General features: G+C 38.3%; 2 protein-coding genes and 7 non-coding genes across 9 annotated transcripts in view; all 9 read right to left on the reverse strand.

The window, feature by feature from the left end:
- The window catches only part of LOC115451500 (hemocytin), a 63,687-nt gene that overhangs the window by 25,175 nt on the left and 17,907 nt on the right, over window positions 1-20,605 (reverse strand). Inside the window, 20 exon segments of the mRNA XM_037439762.1 lie at window positions 3,803-3,983; window positions 4,440-4,728; window positions 6,254-6,412; window positions 6,993-7,178; window positions 7,560-7,753; window positions 8,070-8,194; window positions 9,880-10,169; window positions 10,866-10,997; window positions 11,523-11,650; window positions 11,973-12,020; window positions 12,303-12,566; window positions 12,798-12,984; window positions 13,257-13,415; window positions 13,693-13,910; window positions 14,193-14,321; window positions 15,590-15,839; window positions 16,051-16,197; window positions 17,856-17,976; window positions 18,219-18,349; window positions 19,050-19,230. Coding sequence (XP_037295659.1) covers window positions 3,803-3,983; window positions 4,440-4,728; window positions 6,254-6,412; window positions 6,993-7,178; window positions 7,560-7,753; window positions 8,070-8,194; window positions 9,880-10,169; window positions 10,866-10,997; window positions 11,523-11,650; window positions 11,973-12,020; window positions 12,303-12,566; window positions 12,798-12,984; window positions 13,257-13,415; window positions 13,693-13,910; window positions 14,193-14,321; window positions 15,590-15,839; window positions 16,051-16,197; window positions 17,856-17,976; window positions 18,219-18,349; window positions 19,050-19,230 — 3,519 coding nt within the window.
- On the reverse strand, window positions 200-2,591 carry LOC115451501 (cytochrome P450 6B5). The gene is made up of 2 exons (XM_030179842.2): window positions 762-2,591; window positions 200-383 (listed from the first exon to the last, which is right to left on the reverse strand). The coding sequence occupies exons 1-2, from the start codon at window positions 2,128-2,130 to the stop codon at window positions 211-213; spliced, it is 1,542 nt and encodes a 513-aa protein (XP_030035702.2). The 5' UTR covers window positions 2,131-2,591; the 3' UTR covers window positions 200-210.
- On the reverse strand, window positions 14,567-14,639 carry Trnaa-agc. Its single transcript has one exon. It is a non-coding gene; the product is annotated as a tRNA-Ala (tRNA).
- Trnaa-agc lies at window positions 14,727-14,799 on the reverse strand. The gene has a single exon. It is a non-coding gene; the product is annotated as a tRNA-Ala (tRNA).
- Trnaa-agc lies at window positions 14,886-14,958 on the reverse strand. The gene has a single exon. It is a non-coding gene; the product is annotated as a tRNA-Ala (tRNA).
- Window positions 15,045-15,117, reverse strand: Trnaa-agc. Its single transcript has one exon. It is a non-coding gene; the product is annotated as a tRNA-Ala (tRNA).
- Window positions 20,011-20,083, reverse strand: Trnaa-agc. The gene has a single exon. It is a non-coding gene; the product is annotated as a tRNA-Ala (tRNA).
- Trnaa-agc lies at window positions 20,170-20,242 on the reverse strand. The gene has a single exon. It is a non-coding gene; the product is annotated as a tRNA-Ala (tRNA).
- On the reverse strand, window positions 20,329-20,401 carry Trnaa-agc. Its single transcript has one exon. It is a non-coding gene; the product is annotated as a tRNA-Ala (tRNA).

The raw sequence follows: 20,605 nt of genomic DNA on the forward strand, positions 1-20,605 counted from the left end.
CCATTATAAAAAACAGTTTTATTTAATTATGTATGGGAACCAAAATTAATATGGTTATTTCAAACTTTTTGTCTATTATAATTTGTTAGTCAGCAAAAAAATTAAGCTAAACTCAGTCAGTAACTTGAATTAAAAATATATATTCCGCTAGCTGTACATTGGGAACATGGACTTGAAAAAGAAAATAAAAACAAAAGAATAAACCATAATTCATTTATTTCTTCTCGTCAACCGCAGTGGTAGGCCTCCTTCAATGATTTGGATTAGAAACGAAGACTTCTTGAAGGTATGCTCTCGCTTGGTAGCCGCTGACGGCTCCACGTTGTAACTACGAAGTAGAGAGGCAAGCCCGGCCATCGACTGTAGCTGCCCTAAACGATTCCCTGTTCAAAGGAAGTCATACATTAAGTATATTCTTTTATGAAGATATGAGCAAGTCACTGGTGTGGTCAATAAACAAATAGTACCCAGACATTAAATGCCAATTTTTTGCATCGCTCTGAATTACTAACTATTTATAATAACTTTAACTAATCTATATGTTATCTTATGTAATATGTATTAAAAGTTATGAGACTGCCTTATAGTCAAGTTTCGGTAAACCCACCAGTGTATTGGCCAAGGGGGCCTCAGAAATTAATAAAATCTGAGGTGTAATTAAAATAAGTTTGATAAAAACTACGAAGTACATTAATAACGTCTATGCCACTTCTGGACGTGTAATGTAAAGTGTGTATGTATAAGATGTATAAAAAACTTACCTGGGCATTTCCTTGGTCCTTCTCCGAAAGGCATGAACACGAATCTATGGCGATCTTTAGAGGCTTCGGGGGAAAATCTCTCAGGCCGAAATTCTAAAGGATTATCATAATATTTCGGATCCAGATGTATAGCTTGAGTTGGAATGAAAACAGTGACTCCAGGGTCAATGGTCACATTCGTTCCTGGGATCGTATATTTTTTAGTACATTTCCGCCTATTTATACCGGCTGGAGGTAAAATCCTTATGCTTTCATTTAAACTCATACTAAGTAATGACATTTCATTTACGGCGTCATAGCACAGCTTATTGTCATATCTTGATAAAACCTCATCAATTTCCTTCTGTATGTTACGCTGTATCTCTTGATGATACGCCAGCTGGTGTAGCAAGACGCTAGTGACGTGAGCCGAGGTGTCGAAACCAGCTAGTAGGAAAACAAACACTTGAGCCGCTATGCAGTAAACATCCATCTCCAGTTCAACAGTAGCTGGGGAGCCGTCAGGATTTTTGGTAAAAAGTGACTCCATTTCTAACTTCTCCATAGCCTCCATTTCAAGCAAAATGTCCATAAAATCATTACGACCGCTAGGTTTGAAGTTTCTTTGTTCACGGACACTCATTGTAATATCGATGATTGCTTTCTCGAATTCTTTTTTAACACTATAAAATCCTGGTATCACGCTCGATATGTTGAAAACATCATCAAAATTAAGCATGAACGTTTGAAGCTTTGTTTTATCGAAAAATTTATTCGCTAATTTAATGAAATTGTCATTCTTGTTTGCGATGGTGTCGAGATCGACTCCAAAACCGCAAGAGCCGATAATTTCCATGCTGAAGCGAGCCATGAGGTTCCATGCGTATACATCACCATTACTGTCCACTAGGCTTTCACTGAGTTTGTGTAGCTTCTCAGCGCAATGTTCTATGAGAGGAAACATAGCTCGGATTTTGCTGACCGAGAACGCAGAAGAAAACCGGTGTCGCAGCAGCCGCCAGTGGTCACCGTTCACTAAAAACAGATTGTACAGCAACGACTTCCTATGCCCCTTTACTAAAGTAGCGCGAGAGTAGAAATGCATGAAATCTTGAGCCAGGACTTGCTTTATAATATCTGGGTCTTTGATGATCAATTCTGGCGTATTTCCTCTATAGTACCCAACGATTTTCTCTTCTTTATATTTATTGTAGTATTCTAAGCCAAGTTCTACGGCACTCCGCCTTAAGAGAACGTTGGGCAGATGGTTCCCAAAGAACGGTAGCGGTCGATCGTGCTTGATATTCCTCTTAGACCAGTAATCATGGTTTCTTGTTGCGTAAAAATAGAATATTATTATGGAAATAAACAAGAACAGCACCAAAAACATGGTTCAGCTTTGAGTTTACTACGCGCAAGTCTACTGAAACACTACATCAGAAACACTTCCTTTTATTCTTGCCGCAATTAAAAAAACTATAATTGTATCTTAGAGATCCACGCGTGGAGGGGCGAAAACCAAGTTAATTAAAACTAAATAGACGAATATGTTTAAAGTCCAAAAATGTTTTTTGTCGATATTCAACTCACGTTTCGTGTACAAGTAAATTTAGGGTTATACCAACTCATCACGATACATCTGGAAATTAAAGAACTTCATACGTCATAAGTTTAACATCAATCCCTATTATTATACTAAATTTTGGTTCAAAGGACTGCAATAGTGATGGAAGAACGTACTGTTTTAAAAATACAATTATGGTATTAAATGTTAAATTGCTTGTAGCAAAAATTTATTTTCTTGTAATTAATGGTATTTTTACTATCATTTGTTATCTAGATAGTACGATGCTGTCTGAAACAATTTAGAAAGTACAATACGATAATATATTTAAAGCGCAATAATAAACGATCTCAAGAAAAACAAATTAAGTCATTTGTATGTCAAAAATATTTTTAATCTGATTTGTCCATTTTCGCGATAGATCGAAAAAGTAATTGGCATTATCGATAACGGGAGACAGTTGGTAAATTTGTTTTGATTTACACAAGTTTAATGAATGCAATTAAACGCTACTTGTTTAAAACCTGTTGAACCGGGAACAATAAATCTAATCTAATTATTGTTTATACTTAAAAATACCAAACCCAACTTGAAACAAAGAAAAGGTGCATGCAATTATTGCTTACTACGGAGAAAATACTTAAGAATAATTAACGTGAGAAAATATCTATTTCCTCACGTTAACGCATTATAGACTTTACGCTGTAACGAATACATTCGAAACGCGCTTCGCCTCTATAAGATAAAATAAAGATATACAAAACTGCAACAACAACTCAGCAATAGTCAGACTACGTTTTATATTTTAGGGTTCAGTACTTCAAAGAGAGTAACTGAAATCCTATAGTAAGCTTCTGTCACGTCGATCAAATGATGGGTATTTGGACTTTCCTAGGCTAGATAGTTTAATACATCCAACGACACTTATAAATGCGAAAATTACTGTCTAAATAATTTAACGTATAAACCTATGAAGCGATGAAATTTGGTGTGGTGGTAGTGCAACCCTGGGAAGGATAGACTACTTTTATCCCGGAAAAACTATTTCACGCAGGCGGAACCGCGAGTATAAGCTATATTTATGACCCTAGTTTTCTAATTCACTAATGCTCACGTGTTTATGTGTTGTTACGCACAGTGAGTGCACAGTACACATGCGCGGTTATTATTGACGTTAAGTTTACAGCTAATTAAATTTTGGCGATCGTTATAACAAATTAATTATTTTACAGAACAATTCTCTCGTATATAGCGAATATTATAATGAAAGTTAAAAATTCAAATGAGTATGTCCATACAAGAACCATTTATTCACAGTTGTTGTTTTAGATCTCTTTTTAAAAGGTAATACACAACCCCTGATATGTTTATGTAAATCATAAAAAAACTGGTGCAAAAGGAGTACGAATCGAGTTTGTGAAATCAGTTTTAAAACTCAAAATAAACGCCATCTAGCGAAAATAGTTGACAGTTCGTTCTAAAGTTATAAAACACTCACGTCATGAAGGACTCGACGCACGGACACTGGTTGCGAGCCACGCAGTTCTCCCCGTCGTAGTATGGAGCGTCTGGAGATTTGCAGTCGCAGTCGACGACGTCCTGCACCCCGGGACAGACCTCGCACGTCTTCGGGGAGAACGTTGTCGTCTCCTCGCGTATTGGTACCATTTCTGTCACTGCTGTTGTGAAAAAAAAACGAGGAAATGAACAACCTTTTCCAGTGTTGTAGTCGGTTAAAGACATATTTTTTAAGGACCTATATGTAGAGTTGTATATTTTTGTATGCTTTATAGTCTCGAAGACTATCAGAAGGATTTTTTAGACTAATGGGCAGGTGATCATGATCATGACTATTTACACTATATTGATGCGTGTTGTTCGTTCGCCACATTAAAAAAAAGGTTCCAACGGTGGGTCCCTACAGAGGATGTAAATATAGTATATTATAGTCTAAATATAATCAGGAAGCCAAACACGTGATTAGCCTCGAATATCAATTATTATGCTGGCTTGCCGTGGGCGTAGCCAGAGGGAGGATTTCTGTGGTTCAAAAATTCCTTAAAATGAAGTATTTTAACTAACAATTTATTGGTACATTATATTGCGCACCAGCTATTTCCTTTACTAAACCTTACCGTAAGGCTCGAAGCATCCAATAGGCTCGACCCTCATCTCCATTCCTCCCTTCCACTTCAAAGGCAAGATCTTCAGGTACTGCGCATGTATCGGGGGTCTGAACTCGTTGGTCACTGCCGAATCGTTGTCATAGTTGGCCGGGAACACCTTCTCCTTGCCATCCTCGTCGATGATTGGGTTGAAGGTGGTCAGGTCTGACGTGTAGAGGACCTTGTATGACGTCACCCATCCGCTTGGACCACCTTTAGTGGTGATGCCGGTGAGGTTACGCGGTGATGTGAAGTCGAACTGGTGACAATGAAATTAATGATTAAAGTTAAGGCGTCTCGCAAACACTGTCACATTGTTGCCGTCTGCGCGATGTCTTATAGTAGTATCGGTCTGATGACAGGGTATCGGTAGCATTCTAAGTTTTATTTTGATTAACTAGTGTAATATTTCCGTTTCCAGCATTAGATATAATATATGTTACGACATCGATAACTTGAGTACCTAATAGAAATGTGTGTTTTTTCGTTTCGAGAAATATTTTATTCCAGCGGTGTCGGTCCCTATCACTCCCGCAAACATCAATTACCATAGATGCGTCTCTGTTCACCCCGTTAGGCTTACAACTCCTATTTGTAGCAATCACTTTAACCGTACAAAAATTTGCAATTAATTCCACGTCGATTATTCTCTAAACAACTTCATCACCGTTTAAAAAATTCATACTGTAAAAATGGTTATAAGGCTGGCGACTCTAGTACGGCCACTTCTTAACAATTTCCACTACATGATGTCCACCGCTAGGTGGCGCTGTACATATTACCAAACATTCCTGAAACGCGACGTCAATATTCACAGAGATAACGTCTAGTGGAAATGTAAATTTGATTCTGAGCTCTTGGTACTATTAGTTAGTAGAGGTGCTAATGAGCGTGGAATTAGCCTGAACGGTCATCGTAATCGCGAGTCATTTGTTCCCCTATATCTATCGGCAGGTGTAGGGGATAGCTGTACATAATGTGACTCGGGATTTGAGCCGAATTTTTGAAGTCCAGCTTTAGCTGGGCTTACTATGATGTGAAAATGTGTAATTATTTTCCTAACTGCACAATATATTTCTTAATTAATTAGTAACTATTGTTTTATGTAATTTATGTTCACATAAAACAATCGTAAACATTTATAACACTAATTAAATTTTCTTTCTACTAATAATATGCAAAATGTGAACACGTTACAAATCATGCCCAAATTTGCGGGAATATGAGTAAAATGTTTTCTACAGATGACGGGAGAATGGATTAAAACAGCCTTTTATATTTATTAAAATTAAAGCTGGGAAAATACGAACCTAAAACATTTAAAAAATATTATGGTACCGTTACGCGGTATTTCTTTACCAAATAAAGAAGGAATCATGCAAATTGGCCTAAAATCTCAGAGAAATTTGTGTAAATACATAAAGAAAAAAATAAGCACATGATTTGAGGATCTTCTTTCTTGGAAGTCAATTAACGAGATTAACATGAGGTCATTAATCTGGTAAATATGTAGGTAGGGTTAAATAAAAAAATTGAGATTTTTTTTTTATTGCTTTGAATGACTTGACGAGCTTGTCATTCGCCTGATGGTAAGCGTCATCATTGCCCATAATAAGAATCATTTCGATAATCAGCATCAATCAATACCCTGGCTGGCTAATACTGAAGCGTTGGCTGGTAAAACAATCTATATTTAATATATTGATTTTGATATCAGTTTATGAATGAAATGACAACCTAATAACAGACAGTGTATTTTCCGTTCTGTCTGGATATGTACTTACCATGACCCATTCCCCTGGGGTGCTGTACAGCGGCTTCCAGCCTCTCTCTCCGTCCAGCTTGAAGTATCTCTTCGCGTCGCTGTTCGAACTCACGTCTATTTGCCGGAGAGGCAGATTTGACGCCAAGCCAAGGGGCTCCGTGCATTGCATTGGCTCCAACTGCGACAAAATGTATTCAATTTTAAATTCTATTTGTATTACCTTTTGACTCACACTTGCCAATTATAGCGGCTGATAAAAAATAAGAGATATCATGAGGTAGAAAAAGTACAATAATGATTGGACCATCTTTACTTTATACTAATTCGGATCGATCGCGATAATAAATTATTTAGATCGGCTTATTCTGAGGATCGATCTGAAGATATCGATTAGGACCGTGATTTCAGCCAATAGTTTTAACGTCTCTCTGCCTGTTGTCTAATTCTTGACTATAAAAATCACAGTCAACTTCATAATGCTGGCGGAGTTATATTGCTTGCGCGGTTTGGCAACTGCTCCGAGGTCATGGCTTTGGATCCTCGACGGGCTGTGATATTGGGTTTTGTGAATAGTATTAGCCTAGAGTTTGCGATTTTGTAAAATATTGCAATAGGTTCACCCCCTATCACATCAAGGGATGGAACATTGAAAAGTGCCCTAGTTGCATCCTGGTTCTTTGATTGTTAATATACTGCCACCTGCTTTTCCTCAACCTCTTGGTTTATGTTTTCCACTATAAAGCAAAGTCCATACTCACAGTGGTAACAGTGGTGTGTCTGGTGGTGATCGTGGTGGTGGTGAGCTCCGCGCAGCCGATGAGCTCCATCCTGACCGCGATGTCGTCGTGCCACGTCAGCGGGTGGATGCGGACCACCTTGGCCTCTATCGGCGGTTCGAACATTTGCTTCAGCGGGGTATTGTTGTCCACGGGGCCGCGGAACACCTGGTGAAGAAAGTACATAAGCTCTATAATTTGTTGGTGGTAGGATATATTTTGTATCCGCCCGGATAGCGACCACCGTACACAAGGTGTTAAAACACGCTATAGTGGCCCACGTAAGTGTGTCGCGTTCCGCGACCAATCTGTGAGTATCCGGTTCCAACAGGCCGGCATAATTGTGGCGACTGCCGAGGGTTAATCATCTCACGTCATTCGACATTCTATTGGACCCCACTTCACTTACCATCAGGCGCAGTAGGGTTTAGTAGGAGGCTCAGTAGGACCAGTTGCTGCATTATATTCATCCCTATTACCTACTGATTCTTACCGCTAAAACACATGTCATCAATTTAACAACATTTTGTACTGCCTGGATGTTCCTACCTTGCTCTTGCCGTCAGGTCCGTCGACAGTGGAGAAGGTGTGACCATCGTCACCGTACAACACCTCGTAGCTGGTCACGTACTGGTTGAACAAGGGGCTTCCTTGCATCACCACGCCGTAGATCGGCTCCCGTGATGGCAACTCCACTTGGATGTACTGGTTCTTGTCTGATATTTGTGGATTCCAGCTGCCGGCTGAATTGTGAAAAAATAAGGTTATGTCTTGAATTTGAATGTCCTTACAAAGGTAATTGTAAAGGTAATTCCGAAATATCTTTATATGCACATATAATATACGTAATAAGGGAATAAGTAGGGTTTCGAAAAATTCCAAAATATCTCTAAAGCGTGCTTATAACATATAAGTTCAAATATAATAAATTTCGAATTCAAAAAGCATAAGCAATAGAAGTGAAATAACGTGGTACGGACTAAACTTAAACTGTCCATGATTGGTGCCTTTACCTTACTTGAGCAGCATAATATCAAGAAAGGCAGTATGCTAACTTACCTGAGACATCAGTAGGGCGGCTGAAAAGCTTAGCGTTATGGGGAGCGAACAATTCACTGGCCTTCGAGCTGGCACTGAACGAGGAGTCTGGCAGAGGTTGATCGCCCATCATCAAGTCTATGTACCTGTAGGATCAAAATAATATTTAACATGTACGTAATATTCTGATTTGGTAAATCACATATTTTTTTATGATATTTTTTTTATTGTAAATAGCTTCCGCCCGCAGCTTCGCCCGCGTGGATTTCGGGTTTCAAAAATGGAGAAGGTGCTCAATTTGTCGGGATGTTCTTTTAATTTATGGTGGTATGCAGGTGGTCCGATTGTCCGGTCAGGGTCTGATGATGGGATCCTGGTGAAATCGAAGGAACTTTTAACCATTAAGGTTGCACACGAAATGACGAAAGCTTAAAAATGGAGTAACTTCTCCCGTTTTCCCAACATTTTCCATCACTGCTATGCTCCTATTAATTGTAGTGTGATGAAAAGTATACTATAACCAGCTCAGGAGTATGAAAAATAATTGTACCAAGTTAAGTTAAAATCCGTCGAGTAGTTTTTGTTTCTATAACGGTTATACAGACAGACAGACAAAAATTTTACTAATTGCATTTTTGGCATCAGTATCGATCCCTAATCACCCCCAGTTATTTTGGAAATATATTTCATGTACAGAATTGACCTCTCTACATATTAATTATAAGTATAGATATGCAAAAGTAGCTCAAAAATTGTCAATAACGAAAACATGCATTTTAAAGTAAAACAAAAGAAATAATATCGTGAAGCCAACCAAATAACTAATGATATATTAAATTTTGTGACTGTTCAATTTAGTCGGGTCCGCGATATCACTTTTGTTGAGTTTCAGAACGCGACATTACATTATTATATTCTGTGCTCCAACGCACACTGCTTTGATGTTAGGAACACACCTACATTGCTTAGACAACAGTGAACTTTATACAATAGCAATAAAGCTCAAATTGACTCTACGTATTAGTTAGAAAACGTTTGTATGGGAAATAGAAAAATGCTGTTTTGAGGATTTTCCCGGCAATTATTCGAATTTTTCTCACCTTTTAAACCTTCCCTAGACCTCCACGAATAATTCAAGACCAAGATAAGATAAATCCGTTCAGCCGTTCTCGAGTTTTAGCGAGACTAACGAACAGCAATTCATTTTTATATATATAGATAACCGAATTTGTTTACAATTTCAATGGTTACAAATTACAAGCTTATTATGAAAAAACAAAAAATAACATATTTGCCAGGGGTACCCAAACTAGGCTAAGCTTGTACCTTGGGATACATCATCTTTGTAATATTATTTAAAGCTCTCAAATAAACAAGTCTACGCATATATTTCTTTTATTCTTTAAAACTAGCGAAAATCTAATACACATATTACTTCCGAGGTCAACTACGTACTGCATGTAGTATTGAAACAGTAGGGTAGGTGTTAGATTTAATAATCCTATACGCAATAGACATAATAGCAAACTAGCAATAAAACTGGATAAAAAATGGTAGAAATAATTAATATTTTAAACAATACAATGTTCAAAAGGGGACGTTATCCCTAGCGAGATTATGCTTTCTATCACGCGCATCGTATCTCTGATGACGTCACAATATAGTACTGAGTCTTATTACCGTTTTCTGACATTTAGCCCTTCTATAGGAATTTAATACATCTGATAGATTTTTAATGGATTTTGATCAAGGTTTCTTTGTTATATTTTAAATGACGTACATTTTTAATTAAATTTAATAGGAACATATGAGTGAAATAGTCAATTCTCACCTCTCTGGCGCACATTCTGGTGGCGGCGTCACAGTCGTCTTGATTATCAGTGGAGGCGAACTAATTCCTGGCGTAGACGGAGTCGATCCCACTGATGATGTTATTGTGATTGGAATCTTAACTGGGGCTTTAGTAGATGGCGTGGGGCTGTATATGGGGTAGACTGAGGGACTGTATTCCATCATGGGCAAGTGGGTGGAGCCTATCATCGGGCAGTGGCTGGAGTCGCAGTGCAGCTCGTTGTCCATGCATTGGCAGGAGACGCAACCTTCGTGCACCACTCCATGGGGCTGGAAGAAAATCAAAGACATTGTAGATATATTGGTCAGCACGAATAGCGTGCTGGTACTGTCTCGTAACCAACTATCACGCTTTGTATGGCGAATGGAACATCCGTAGAACAAAACCCCCCCTCCCCTGTTATTTAATCTTTACTGATTTCCTTCAACACTGTTACTGCATCTTTGATCCTTTACAGTGCAGTAGAGGCTGTATGAGGTAACCCATCTGTTCCTCTACATCTGCATCTATAACTATAGGCTGAACTAAAATATTAAGATTTTTATGTTTTGCTGTCTATTGGTGCACATCATTGATCCACAAAGTGGTCCAAGACTCCAGCGGTTCACGGGAGACTCGACGGGGGCCTACGTTGGCGTGAACAAAAGATGGGGGTTCACAATTTGTAAGCGAGGTCCGCGAAAATTAATCTGGTTTTGATAGTAAAGAATTAAAATGTTGACTTGATTTCACCTATTAATATAGGCAGATAATGTTTTAAGAATCTAAGCGAATGTTACATTAAAATAATTATTAATTGCATATTCTGGAGGATATGGTAGAAACTTAACTGCAGAGATTTTTATAAGAAAAAAGATAGGGATCCTCTGGTGTCCATTATTTTGGTGATCAATAAATAAATAAGGCTTGCAGGAGCAGCCAGTGAGGTAACTTATTAGGTTAAGAAGTAAGTTTAGTCTACATACCCTGACGATATCCCCGTTCCTGAAGCAGGTGCAGTCGTGTACGGGCACGCAGGTCTGCTCGTCGCGCCAGAAGGACCCGAAGTTGCACTCGATGTTCGCGACCGACTCGTCGACACAACCGTCCACGCAGGACTACATACAAAAATATACCATATAGCAACACTATTAGAATTTAAAATACAAATAGTTATATTGAATAAAGTCGCTTTTGTACTTTAAGAACTTTAAATAGAATAAAACTTCTTACCATAACTAAGCAACGCCAAACGTGAGGTAGAAGCATTAGTATAATATAATGATAGTATCAACCCTGTATTATGTATTGTCCCACTGCTGGGCCCGGGCCTCTACTACTGAGAAGGATTAGACCTTAGTCTGCCACACTGGTCTAGTCCGGTTTGGCAGACCTCACATATCCTCAAAAATTGTTATAAAAAACTCAGTTATGCAGGCTTCCTCACTATGTTTTCCTTCACGGTTAAAGCTAGCGATAATTTGCAGAGTATACACACATAACTTTAGAAAAGTCAGAGGTGCCCTTGGGTTTTGAACCTGCGAACATTCGTCTCGGCAGTCCGTTCCATACCCATCTAGGCTCTCGCCGCTATATACACACAAAGTGTGTTTTTTTCACAATTTAATTATACAAAGTCTTACCTCCAGCATACATCTGCCTTTATCCACCAGTATTCGTTTGAAGTAGTCGCAGAGTTTGTCGCATGGGTATGCGCAGGGCTTGTACACCTTGCCCGGGGGACAGCGGCTCGGGACAGGCGATGGCGGCACTGGATACAAATGAGGAGTTTAAATAATGTCAAAATTAAGGTCTTTTAAATGTAGAGACTTGAAAGCTTTTGTTTTTGTGAAAGTTCTACCAGATTAAAGAGATTTCTCATTTGAACAAAAATATTTTAAATTAAAAGGAATTTGAATCAAAATGGATTTATCCACGGTGGAATTTAATATACTGTTTTTTTTTAAACATACTGTAGTAATAAGAAATAAAAAAAAAAACATTTTTGAGTACATACGTCTCGGAAAAACAGTAACCACTGCATATAAGGATTCCTGTTTAGCTGTGCTTTATGATTAGTTAATATATCTCACCTTTTATTGCCGGTGCCCATGGGACTTTCGAAATTAAAGTTCGTTGTTCTGAAAAAAATTAAGACCATATAGCTTTTATTTAACGGTTAATACTAACATTTTCTAGAGAAAAAATCCATAAATTGTATTTAAAAAGTAAAATAATAATCATTATACAGGATGTGGTTTGATTAATATTGATACCACATATTAAATTCAACTTTATTTTAGCATAACACGAAAACTTTTTAATAATAACATTAATAAAGCATTTAATAATTTAAACGGTAATCCACTGCATTTCCTATAAACAAGCATTATACAGGGTGTAGTTTTAATCAAAACGCAAACCTTCTTCTTCCACTGTAGTAGGTGTACTAGGTGTTGCAGCCAAGGTGACCGTTGTAGGCGTGGAGGCAGTAGCAGCCACCCCACACTCCGGCCTCATGGGGATCACGACCGCAGGCCAGTCGCACACCATGGCTACCGGGTTGTACAGGGTCCCGGGGGCGCAGTCCTTCAGCGTGGGACCGTGGGGGGCACACTCGTAGAACTTGCTGCAGTCGGTTGGGTGGGGGTCGTTGGGACGTTCCGAGGTGACGCAAGCTTCGGGTACTGGGGTGACGTTACAAAGAGTTGAAGTCATGTAAGTATTGGAACAAAAGAAGGTTCTTTTTACTTGGGCCAAATAAGTACTTACAAAAATAGTACTTCCCCCCCCCCCCAGGCTATGCCCATATTTACTTAAGGAATATATATACAACACATTTATTTACAGAGATATCCAAAAATGAGAATACACTACTATTCCATAGTCTATTTTTATTTGTCTAAAATACAACTCACCCTCGCACTCGCAGAACACGCGTATCTCAAAGTCTGGACAAGCCTTGCCGACCTCCTTGCACACCAGGCCTTTCTCCAGGCTGCACTCCACGTCTAGACCAGTCTCCTTAGGCTCCTTGTGACCCTCGACGGTGCGGCACTCAATTTTCTTCATCATGTCCGGCTTGCACATTGGGGAGCCAATTTGCTGGAAATTAGGGAACTTTAAATTTTGGTTCGGCGGATATTTGTAAGATGCCATTTCAAAGAAGAAAGAAATAATGAAAGAAAAAAAGAAACTAAGCGAGTCTCTGCTATTATTATGCGGTTTCAAAGACCGTTTGTTCCTAAATTGAGTAAAAAAAATATTGACTATGACTTAAATGACAAAGATCAACATAACCTGCACACTATAAATGACACTAAATTTAGACCTAAACTATTGTAAGCTACTACAAGCTAATACAATATTTTACTCACCAATTCCTTAGGCTTAGGGAGTGGTTCGTTGTCAATGGACTCCCCATTGGGTCCAGTTTCTGGGGGACCCCTGTTGATCCAGTTGGTCCATCCAGTGGCACATTTCAACGGCTCGTCGTGTGGCTTCTCACTGGATGGTTCGGTGGAGCCGATGTGTGGCTGTCAATATAAATAGTTAATGTAGTATGGTCTGGCTCGAAGGACCATTACTTCCAATAGTTTCGTAATTCGAAAAGTAAAGACAATTTATAGTCTGAGTTTTTCCTTCACTTCAATATCTAGTTTTTATTTATACGTAATTATAAAAGCACTGTTTTGTATAACGTTAATACATAGTTAAATCAGTTTTAACAAAATTTATTTGCCGTTATTCGTTAAACTCATTAACATTTGCAAACCCTCACAACTTTTGAGGTTAGTTTTAATAAAAACTTACCGGTTCAGTAGAGCACGGCTGTCCTGTACAGACTCTATGTTTCTTTGAACACCTGCAGGTGTGGCACGCGTCCTCTTCGATGACCTCTCCCTCCAATATTTCGCGGCCGTCCTCGAGGGTCATGCACACTGGTTTGCACTTGGCGCGCGGCACACAGTCTGTTAGCGAGCTGTTCTTGTACACAGTGCCTTCGGGACACGACTTCTTTGGCTTGCAACCTGTGAAAAGATTTTTTTATAAGTGTAGTCTGGTGTCTCGGTCCCAGTATACCCCCTCCCCTCTTATACCACAATTCGACATAATTTCGTTCGTTTACTATCTAAAGAAGCGGACTTATAAGACTAAACATCCCCAAGGTAGACTTAATAAATCCATCCAAAATAACCCATGACTGATGATATGATATTGTGATACCCACCTTTGAATAAATTATAGAAAAAAAGAAAAATGATCTCAAATCTTTGTCAGATTCCTATTATTAAGTCAACAATAATATATACCTTCAACACAGGTGTCCTGTTCGCAGTTGGTTTTCATTTCTGTGTAATACAGGGTGTTGTCGCAAGTCTCCACCGGGCACGCGGACACACACGGGTCGTAGTTCGAGCACTCTTCGTCGCACTGCATCGCTGTTGGATAGTGAGAGTCGATAAATATGTATACTGTTTGAATTATCAAGGTTTCTTTTAGATACTGAGGAAAAGTTAAATTTCTTGCCAACACAAATATGTGTCTCCAGTGGAGTTTTCAACGATACTTGCAGTTTGTTTGTAAGAATTTGCTGTAAGCTTTATACTATTTATTCTATGGGCACTTGCTAATACACTATTTCATCGTTTGCTTAGTGTCTAAAATAAGCCAAAATGAGGGTAGTTGGAGGCGCCGGGTATCGATCCCGGTACCTCTCGCATGCTAAGCGAGCGCTCTACCATCTGAGCTACGCCCCCTGATGAAGTAACTTTCAAATGAAACGTATAGTATATGATAATCAATAAAATGCAATGAGTAAATAAAATTATCAAAATGAGGGTAGTTGGAGGCGCCGGGTATCGATCCCGGTACCTCTCGCATGCTAAGCGAGCGCTCTACCATCTGAGCTACGCCCCCTGATGAAGAAACTTTCAAATAAAACTAATAGTATCTGATAATCAATAAAATGCAATGAGAAATAAAATTATCAAAATGAGGGTAGTTGGAGGCGCCGGGTATCGATCCCGGTACCTCTCGCATGCTAAGCGAGCGCTCTACCATCTGAGCTACGCCCCCTGATGAAGAAACTTTCAAATAAAACTAATAGTATCTGATAATCAATAAAATGCAATGAGAAATAAAATTATCAAAATGAGGGTAGTTGGAGGCGCCGGGTATCGATCCCGGTACCTCTCGCATGCTAAGCGAGCGCTCTACCATCTGAGCTACGCCCCCTGTTGCTATTGGAGGCAAAGTAAAAGGTGTAATAATATCGCTTGTACTACATTCATTATTCGTACAAGGAAATGAAAGCATTGCAATATTCATTTACCTTACGCAATACGACATTGAAGAATGCGATTTCTTAAATAGATTTTTTTAATACTAGTAGGTTTTTTTATCATGAAATATACTTATATCTTAAAAATAGTCTATTTTCAGACAGGACAAGGATACAATGTATGGATTCCTAACTATTCTAGGTTACTATTACGGAGTAGATTCTTCATAAATCCAGCTACTATTCAACAATCAGAGCCTTTAATATCTCGTATTAACATTGCGACGGGAGAAAAGCTAAATTATTTTTTATATCATTTTTCTGTTTTTTGAACCTAGCTAAAATGTATTAAAAAAAATCGCTTAAATTAATAAGTTATCAACCTGTCGCTTCGATCGAATTTAACATCAATGAACATGAACTCACGGCACAGTTGCGGCGTGCGCCAGCGCAGGTCGAGTCCGCGCAGCGAGCACGCGTGCGCGTACGCGGCCAGCGCGGCGCACGCGCATGCGCAGTCCCCGCCCGCGTCGCACGCGCACGCGTCGCGCTCGCAACGCTGCACGAACGCGCCGACCGGCACCTCCGCGTGGCACAGAGATAGAGGGTAACGCTTCAAGGCACCGCAGGTCTCTTGCGCCCATTCGCGACGCTCTGGGCGTTGTTTGCAGTGATCCTATATCACAATTAATAAATCAAATGTTTTAGGTTGTAAATGACGCTGCTTCAAACAGTTCAGCATACTTACCTAGCGAAATCGAAATTAAATTAAAAAAAAATGTTAAGTATTTTGTTTCTGACTTATGTTTTCACTTTCTATAGCTCGATACTAAAACTAATTATATTTTACAAATTTAAACACATAAGTCAATGGACTTTATACTCACAATAGCAGGCTGCGGTTTCGGGCAGGTAGGCTTTAGTTTCCAAGAGTCGGCGAAGATGAGAGCCGAGGACTCAGCCATCCCTCCGCCAGAGGGCGTTTGGAAGTCGTCGCGCATGTCTCCATTATAGTTACCGCAAAGACCTTTCACCTTTTGAAATAAACATTAAATATGTTATATAACAAAATAATAATTCCGGAGAAATCCTATCGGTAGTGAAAAACTTACCTATTTACTGACACGTCCACAGACACAATGGTCGCCAAAATCCAAAGATAATAATTTATAGTACCTTACCTAGTATATTACTTACTCTATAGTACCTAAGTCACGTAGAACACAGTCCCCGGGCTATATTAGAGAATCGAGCCCTATATTATATGCTACTTATAGATAAGAATGGGCGTAATATCTTTCTGAGACGTTTTCGGTATCCATAAAGCCAGGTAATGTGGTAACGAACAGCATGGTCTGACCAGAAAAAAAAATGCTTTAGGGGCACCACTTTGACTTTTTTGTTTTAAAGGGTACTTTTACTGTTACCTTAACTGTTAACTGTTAGGACAAGATTAGATTCATATTTATCACAACATGTGAGGTTTTTTTTTTATTTTTCTGGTCAGGCTTTATTAGTAACTAGGTATTGCTCGCGGCTTTGCCCGCGTAAAAAGCCTTTCTCATACAAAAGTACCTAAATTACTCTATTGATTCATAACGCCAACCGAACGACGCCAGAGCCATCTATTCGGAATAAAAGGTTGCCTATATGTTAATCTAGAACATAGTCTTTCTGTGTGCCAAATTTTATCCAATCCGTTCAACTGTTTCTGCATTTACTTCTAACAAATATCCTAACCTCTAAACGTCCAAAAATGTTCGCTTTTATTATATTAATGAAAAAATAAATTATAATATTAGTAAGACTAAAGACGTCTTAAGACGCGGAGGTACTCGCTGTTTTGTAACCGGCGACCTTTATGTCGCCAGTCCAAACCACTAACAAAATATAGGCTATAGATGCTTTTTAAAAATATTTTAGAACACGGAACCACAAAAAAGTTAAACATAAAACAACTACGATTGGTTAAACTAATTATAGAGTTTTCGTTATTTTTGCTACAAAGCTTGGAAAATGCACAAAAACTATATAAAATTAATTAGTTAGTTATGAACTCATTATTGTCAGTGATTGAAATCATAAAAGGACTAATTAATACAATGTATAAAGCGTGGAAAAATATGAAAACGAAGTGGTGTCGTTTAATTGAATATGTTCATTGTTTTAATACTCATTGCTTTTTAGGATTCCAAATGTGAGTAATTAAAAATATTTAATACCCATTGCTTTCAATTTTCAACTATTGCAAATGTGTGTAATTAAAAATATTATTTGCTGTATAATGTGGGAAATACAAATTAATACAGAGATACATTTTACTTCATTTACTTGCCCTATGTATATTTAATTAAATTTTTTATCAATTGTTTATTTTGATTGTTATTACTGTGCGTGCAGTTATAAGTATAGCGTGGTGTAGAGATTACGGCCTGACGAATTTCATTCATACATAATTATAACTATTATAATTTTTGTGAAAGGTAGTCGAGAAAAAATGTTATTACCTCATTATTTTTATATTATTTCTTGTAACTCCGTTTATTTAAAAACAAAAGAATATCTAACAATAATATCAATCAGAATGATAGATAGTGAAAAGTTATGGAGAAGCTGGTTACCAAATCGTATAATACAATAAGGCGGTATAAAATTTGGTCCTTCGAGCCGGATAGTGTAAAACAACACTTACCCTGTTCTGCCACATGGAATCGATCTTGACGTAAACACGCAGCTCTCTGTCCCACTGCAGGCTCATTCCCAGCGACGGGACGTCCAGGAATACGTATATTCCCGCAATGCGGAGCTTGATTCTAATGAAGAGAAGCAACAGTTCATCAAACTAACCTAAAGTAGTCTAATGTCTAATTTTCAAAGCAATTGTTGTCAATAAAAGAAGTTTTGTTCAAAGAGTCAGTTTATCAATCAATTATAAATCCCCAAACGCCATTTTTGGGTTGATAGCGAAAATAGATCAATTCAAATAAAGTTAGTTTGACTGATGACTCATTTTTACTGGTATTTTAAAATTAAGATACCAGGAATTGGATATTACCGCTTCAGTTTAGAGATGTCGGGAATTGGAGCGTTCTTGGTGAGGGAGACTATTTCTTCGTTGCCTCCACCACCGACCTTCAGAGTCACTGATTTAGAGCAGGTCGCGCCAGTTGTACCACAGGGGACGTTCTGTTGACAATACATTGATACTCTATTATGAGTATAACAGTATCCTATAAATTCGTATACTATGTCGTTGTTCGTCGGTAAAGAAGAGCAGTATCTATAGTTTCCATTGATATTCAAAGTGTACAGTCAGCCACAAATGCAGCTTAATAAATTCAATACGCTTCTACACTTTCATTTTTTCATTATCTAAAAGTTCGCTTTTTGAAGTTTGTTTTAGTGAAGAAACAACGAGGTTTTAATGTTTAAAGGCGACTTAAAATTTTGAATTTGTTCAGTTACTTTTGTACCTGACTGTACTGGCATATAGATTTTTCATATAATATGGAGTGCCTTAAGTAGTAGATACTTTCTACACTTGTGGATAATGGTTACTACTGAAATTGATTGCAATCATGGTTCTTAGGGTTAAACATGGTTCTTAAGATCACTTGCTAGCCTCATCATTCATTTCGTGCCTTTTCAAAAACATCGTAACCGACATTTCGCTCTTTTTGCTAGAGCGGCTTTTTTTCCTTATTAATTTTAAAATATTCATGGTATATTTGCAGTATTTTGTTACAAAAATAACTTTTTTTAAAATACTGAAAATTATCCATAAGTATGTGTGAATAAATAAAAAAAAACGTTTCGGCAAACAGTGCGAAATGTCGCATACATTTCCTGAATAGTCTCAATTTGTTCAAAAATATACTAATGATACCTGAATCTCAACGTCGAATCCATCATTGCCGTCCATCACTCCCTTGGCGAGGAGGTAGGTGCAGACGCCCTCGAAGTCGTAGTCGGTGCCGTCGAAGCTGGTGACGTGCGAGTCGCCCCAGGCGCTGCACACGCCTGCGCACTTCCGCTTCGTGCAAGTCCAGTTGCCGTTCTTGCATTCACTATACGGCAAAATTAAAATCTTACTAATATTTAACTTTCAGTGTTTTCTCTGACTCGAGCTTTTTTGTTCGGGTTGACCAACCGCCCTGACACCTTCAAGGAAGAGGTGATTCAGTTTCCCTGTTGTTCGCCGTGTACGAAAAACATGTCCCCTAACAATTTGCTCAATATTATAGACGTATGGATTGCTGCTTGTTTTTGGAAGATGTTGATATCTATGGTGGGATTTAACGTGTTGAAATCTTACTAATATTATAATCGCGAAAATTTGTGAAAATTTAGCAACACCTGATCGGATTTAGTGTAAATTGACCTATTGCCCACGTCCTGGATTATTTTATGGGCTATTTTTTAACCTGGTAATTTACCCTAATAGGAAGTAATTAAATTTTTTTGATCTAATTTTTTATATTTATAACGTTGGCGCCGTACAGCTGGCGCTATGAGTCGATAGTCGATGCAGTATTTTAGGGACTTTTGTACCGGGAAAGGCTTTTCAGAAGGCTGAACACGCAATTAAAAGTTAGTTGTCAATAAAAATGAGCTTAGAAAACGCATGTTTGGCGAGAAGTAGACAATTAGACGGAAGTCACGGATTAACCCCGTATACGCAAACATAGGGTTTCATGCACTAGCTACGTACACTATTTAGATTTTACTTAAATTTATGAGCTTGCAATTTATAAAAAAATATAAATGAATTTATTTCTAAGGAATCATAAGGACATTTACGCAGATAAGGCAACTTAAAAGCTATTATTTATATAAAAGAGTCCTATTGGAGGCACCGGGTATCGATCCCGGTACCTCTCGCATGCTAAGCGAGCGCTCTACCATCTGAGCTACGCCCCCTGATGAAGAAACTTTCAAATAAAACTAATAGTATATGATAATCAATAAAATGCAATAAGAAATAAAATTATCAAAATGAGGGTAATTGGAGGCGCCGGGTATCGATCCCGGTACCTCTCGCATGCTAAGCGAGCGCTCTACCATCTGAGCTACGCCCCCTGATGAAGAAACTTTCAAATAAAACGTATAGTATATGATAATCAATAAAATGCAATGACAAATAAAATTATCAAAATGAGGGTAGTTGGAGGCGCCGGGTATCGATCCCGGTACCTCTCGCATGCTAAGCGAGCGCTCTACCATCTGAGCTACGCCCCCTGATACCCTAACACTCGAAGTAGTTGACCAGATAAATACTAGTAAGTACATTGATATGCGTAATGCGTATAAATGTTTACCTTTCACTTTATGTAGAGCACGGACAGACGTGCCCAAAGTGCCTTGAAGTAATGTTGCGTGTCAGCATGAATGTTGACATTCAAAATTACTTATGTTTTGTAATATCAATATCAGATAAATGGT

Source organism: Manduca sexta, chromosome 17 (genome assembly GCF_014839805.1).
Source record: "Manduca sexta isolate Smith_Timp_Sample1 chromosome 17, JHU_Msex_v1.0, whole genome shotgun sequence".
NCBI lineage: Eukaryota > Metazoa > Arthropoda > Insecta > Lepidoptera > Sphingidae > Manduca > Manduca sexta.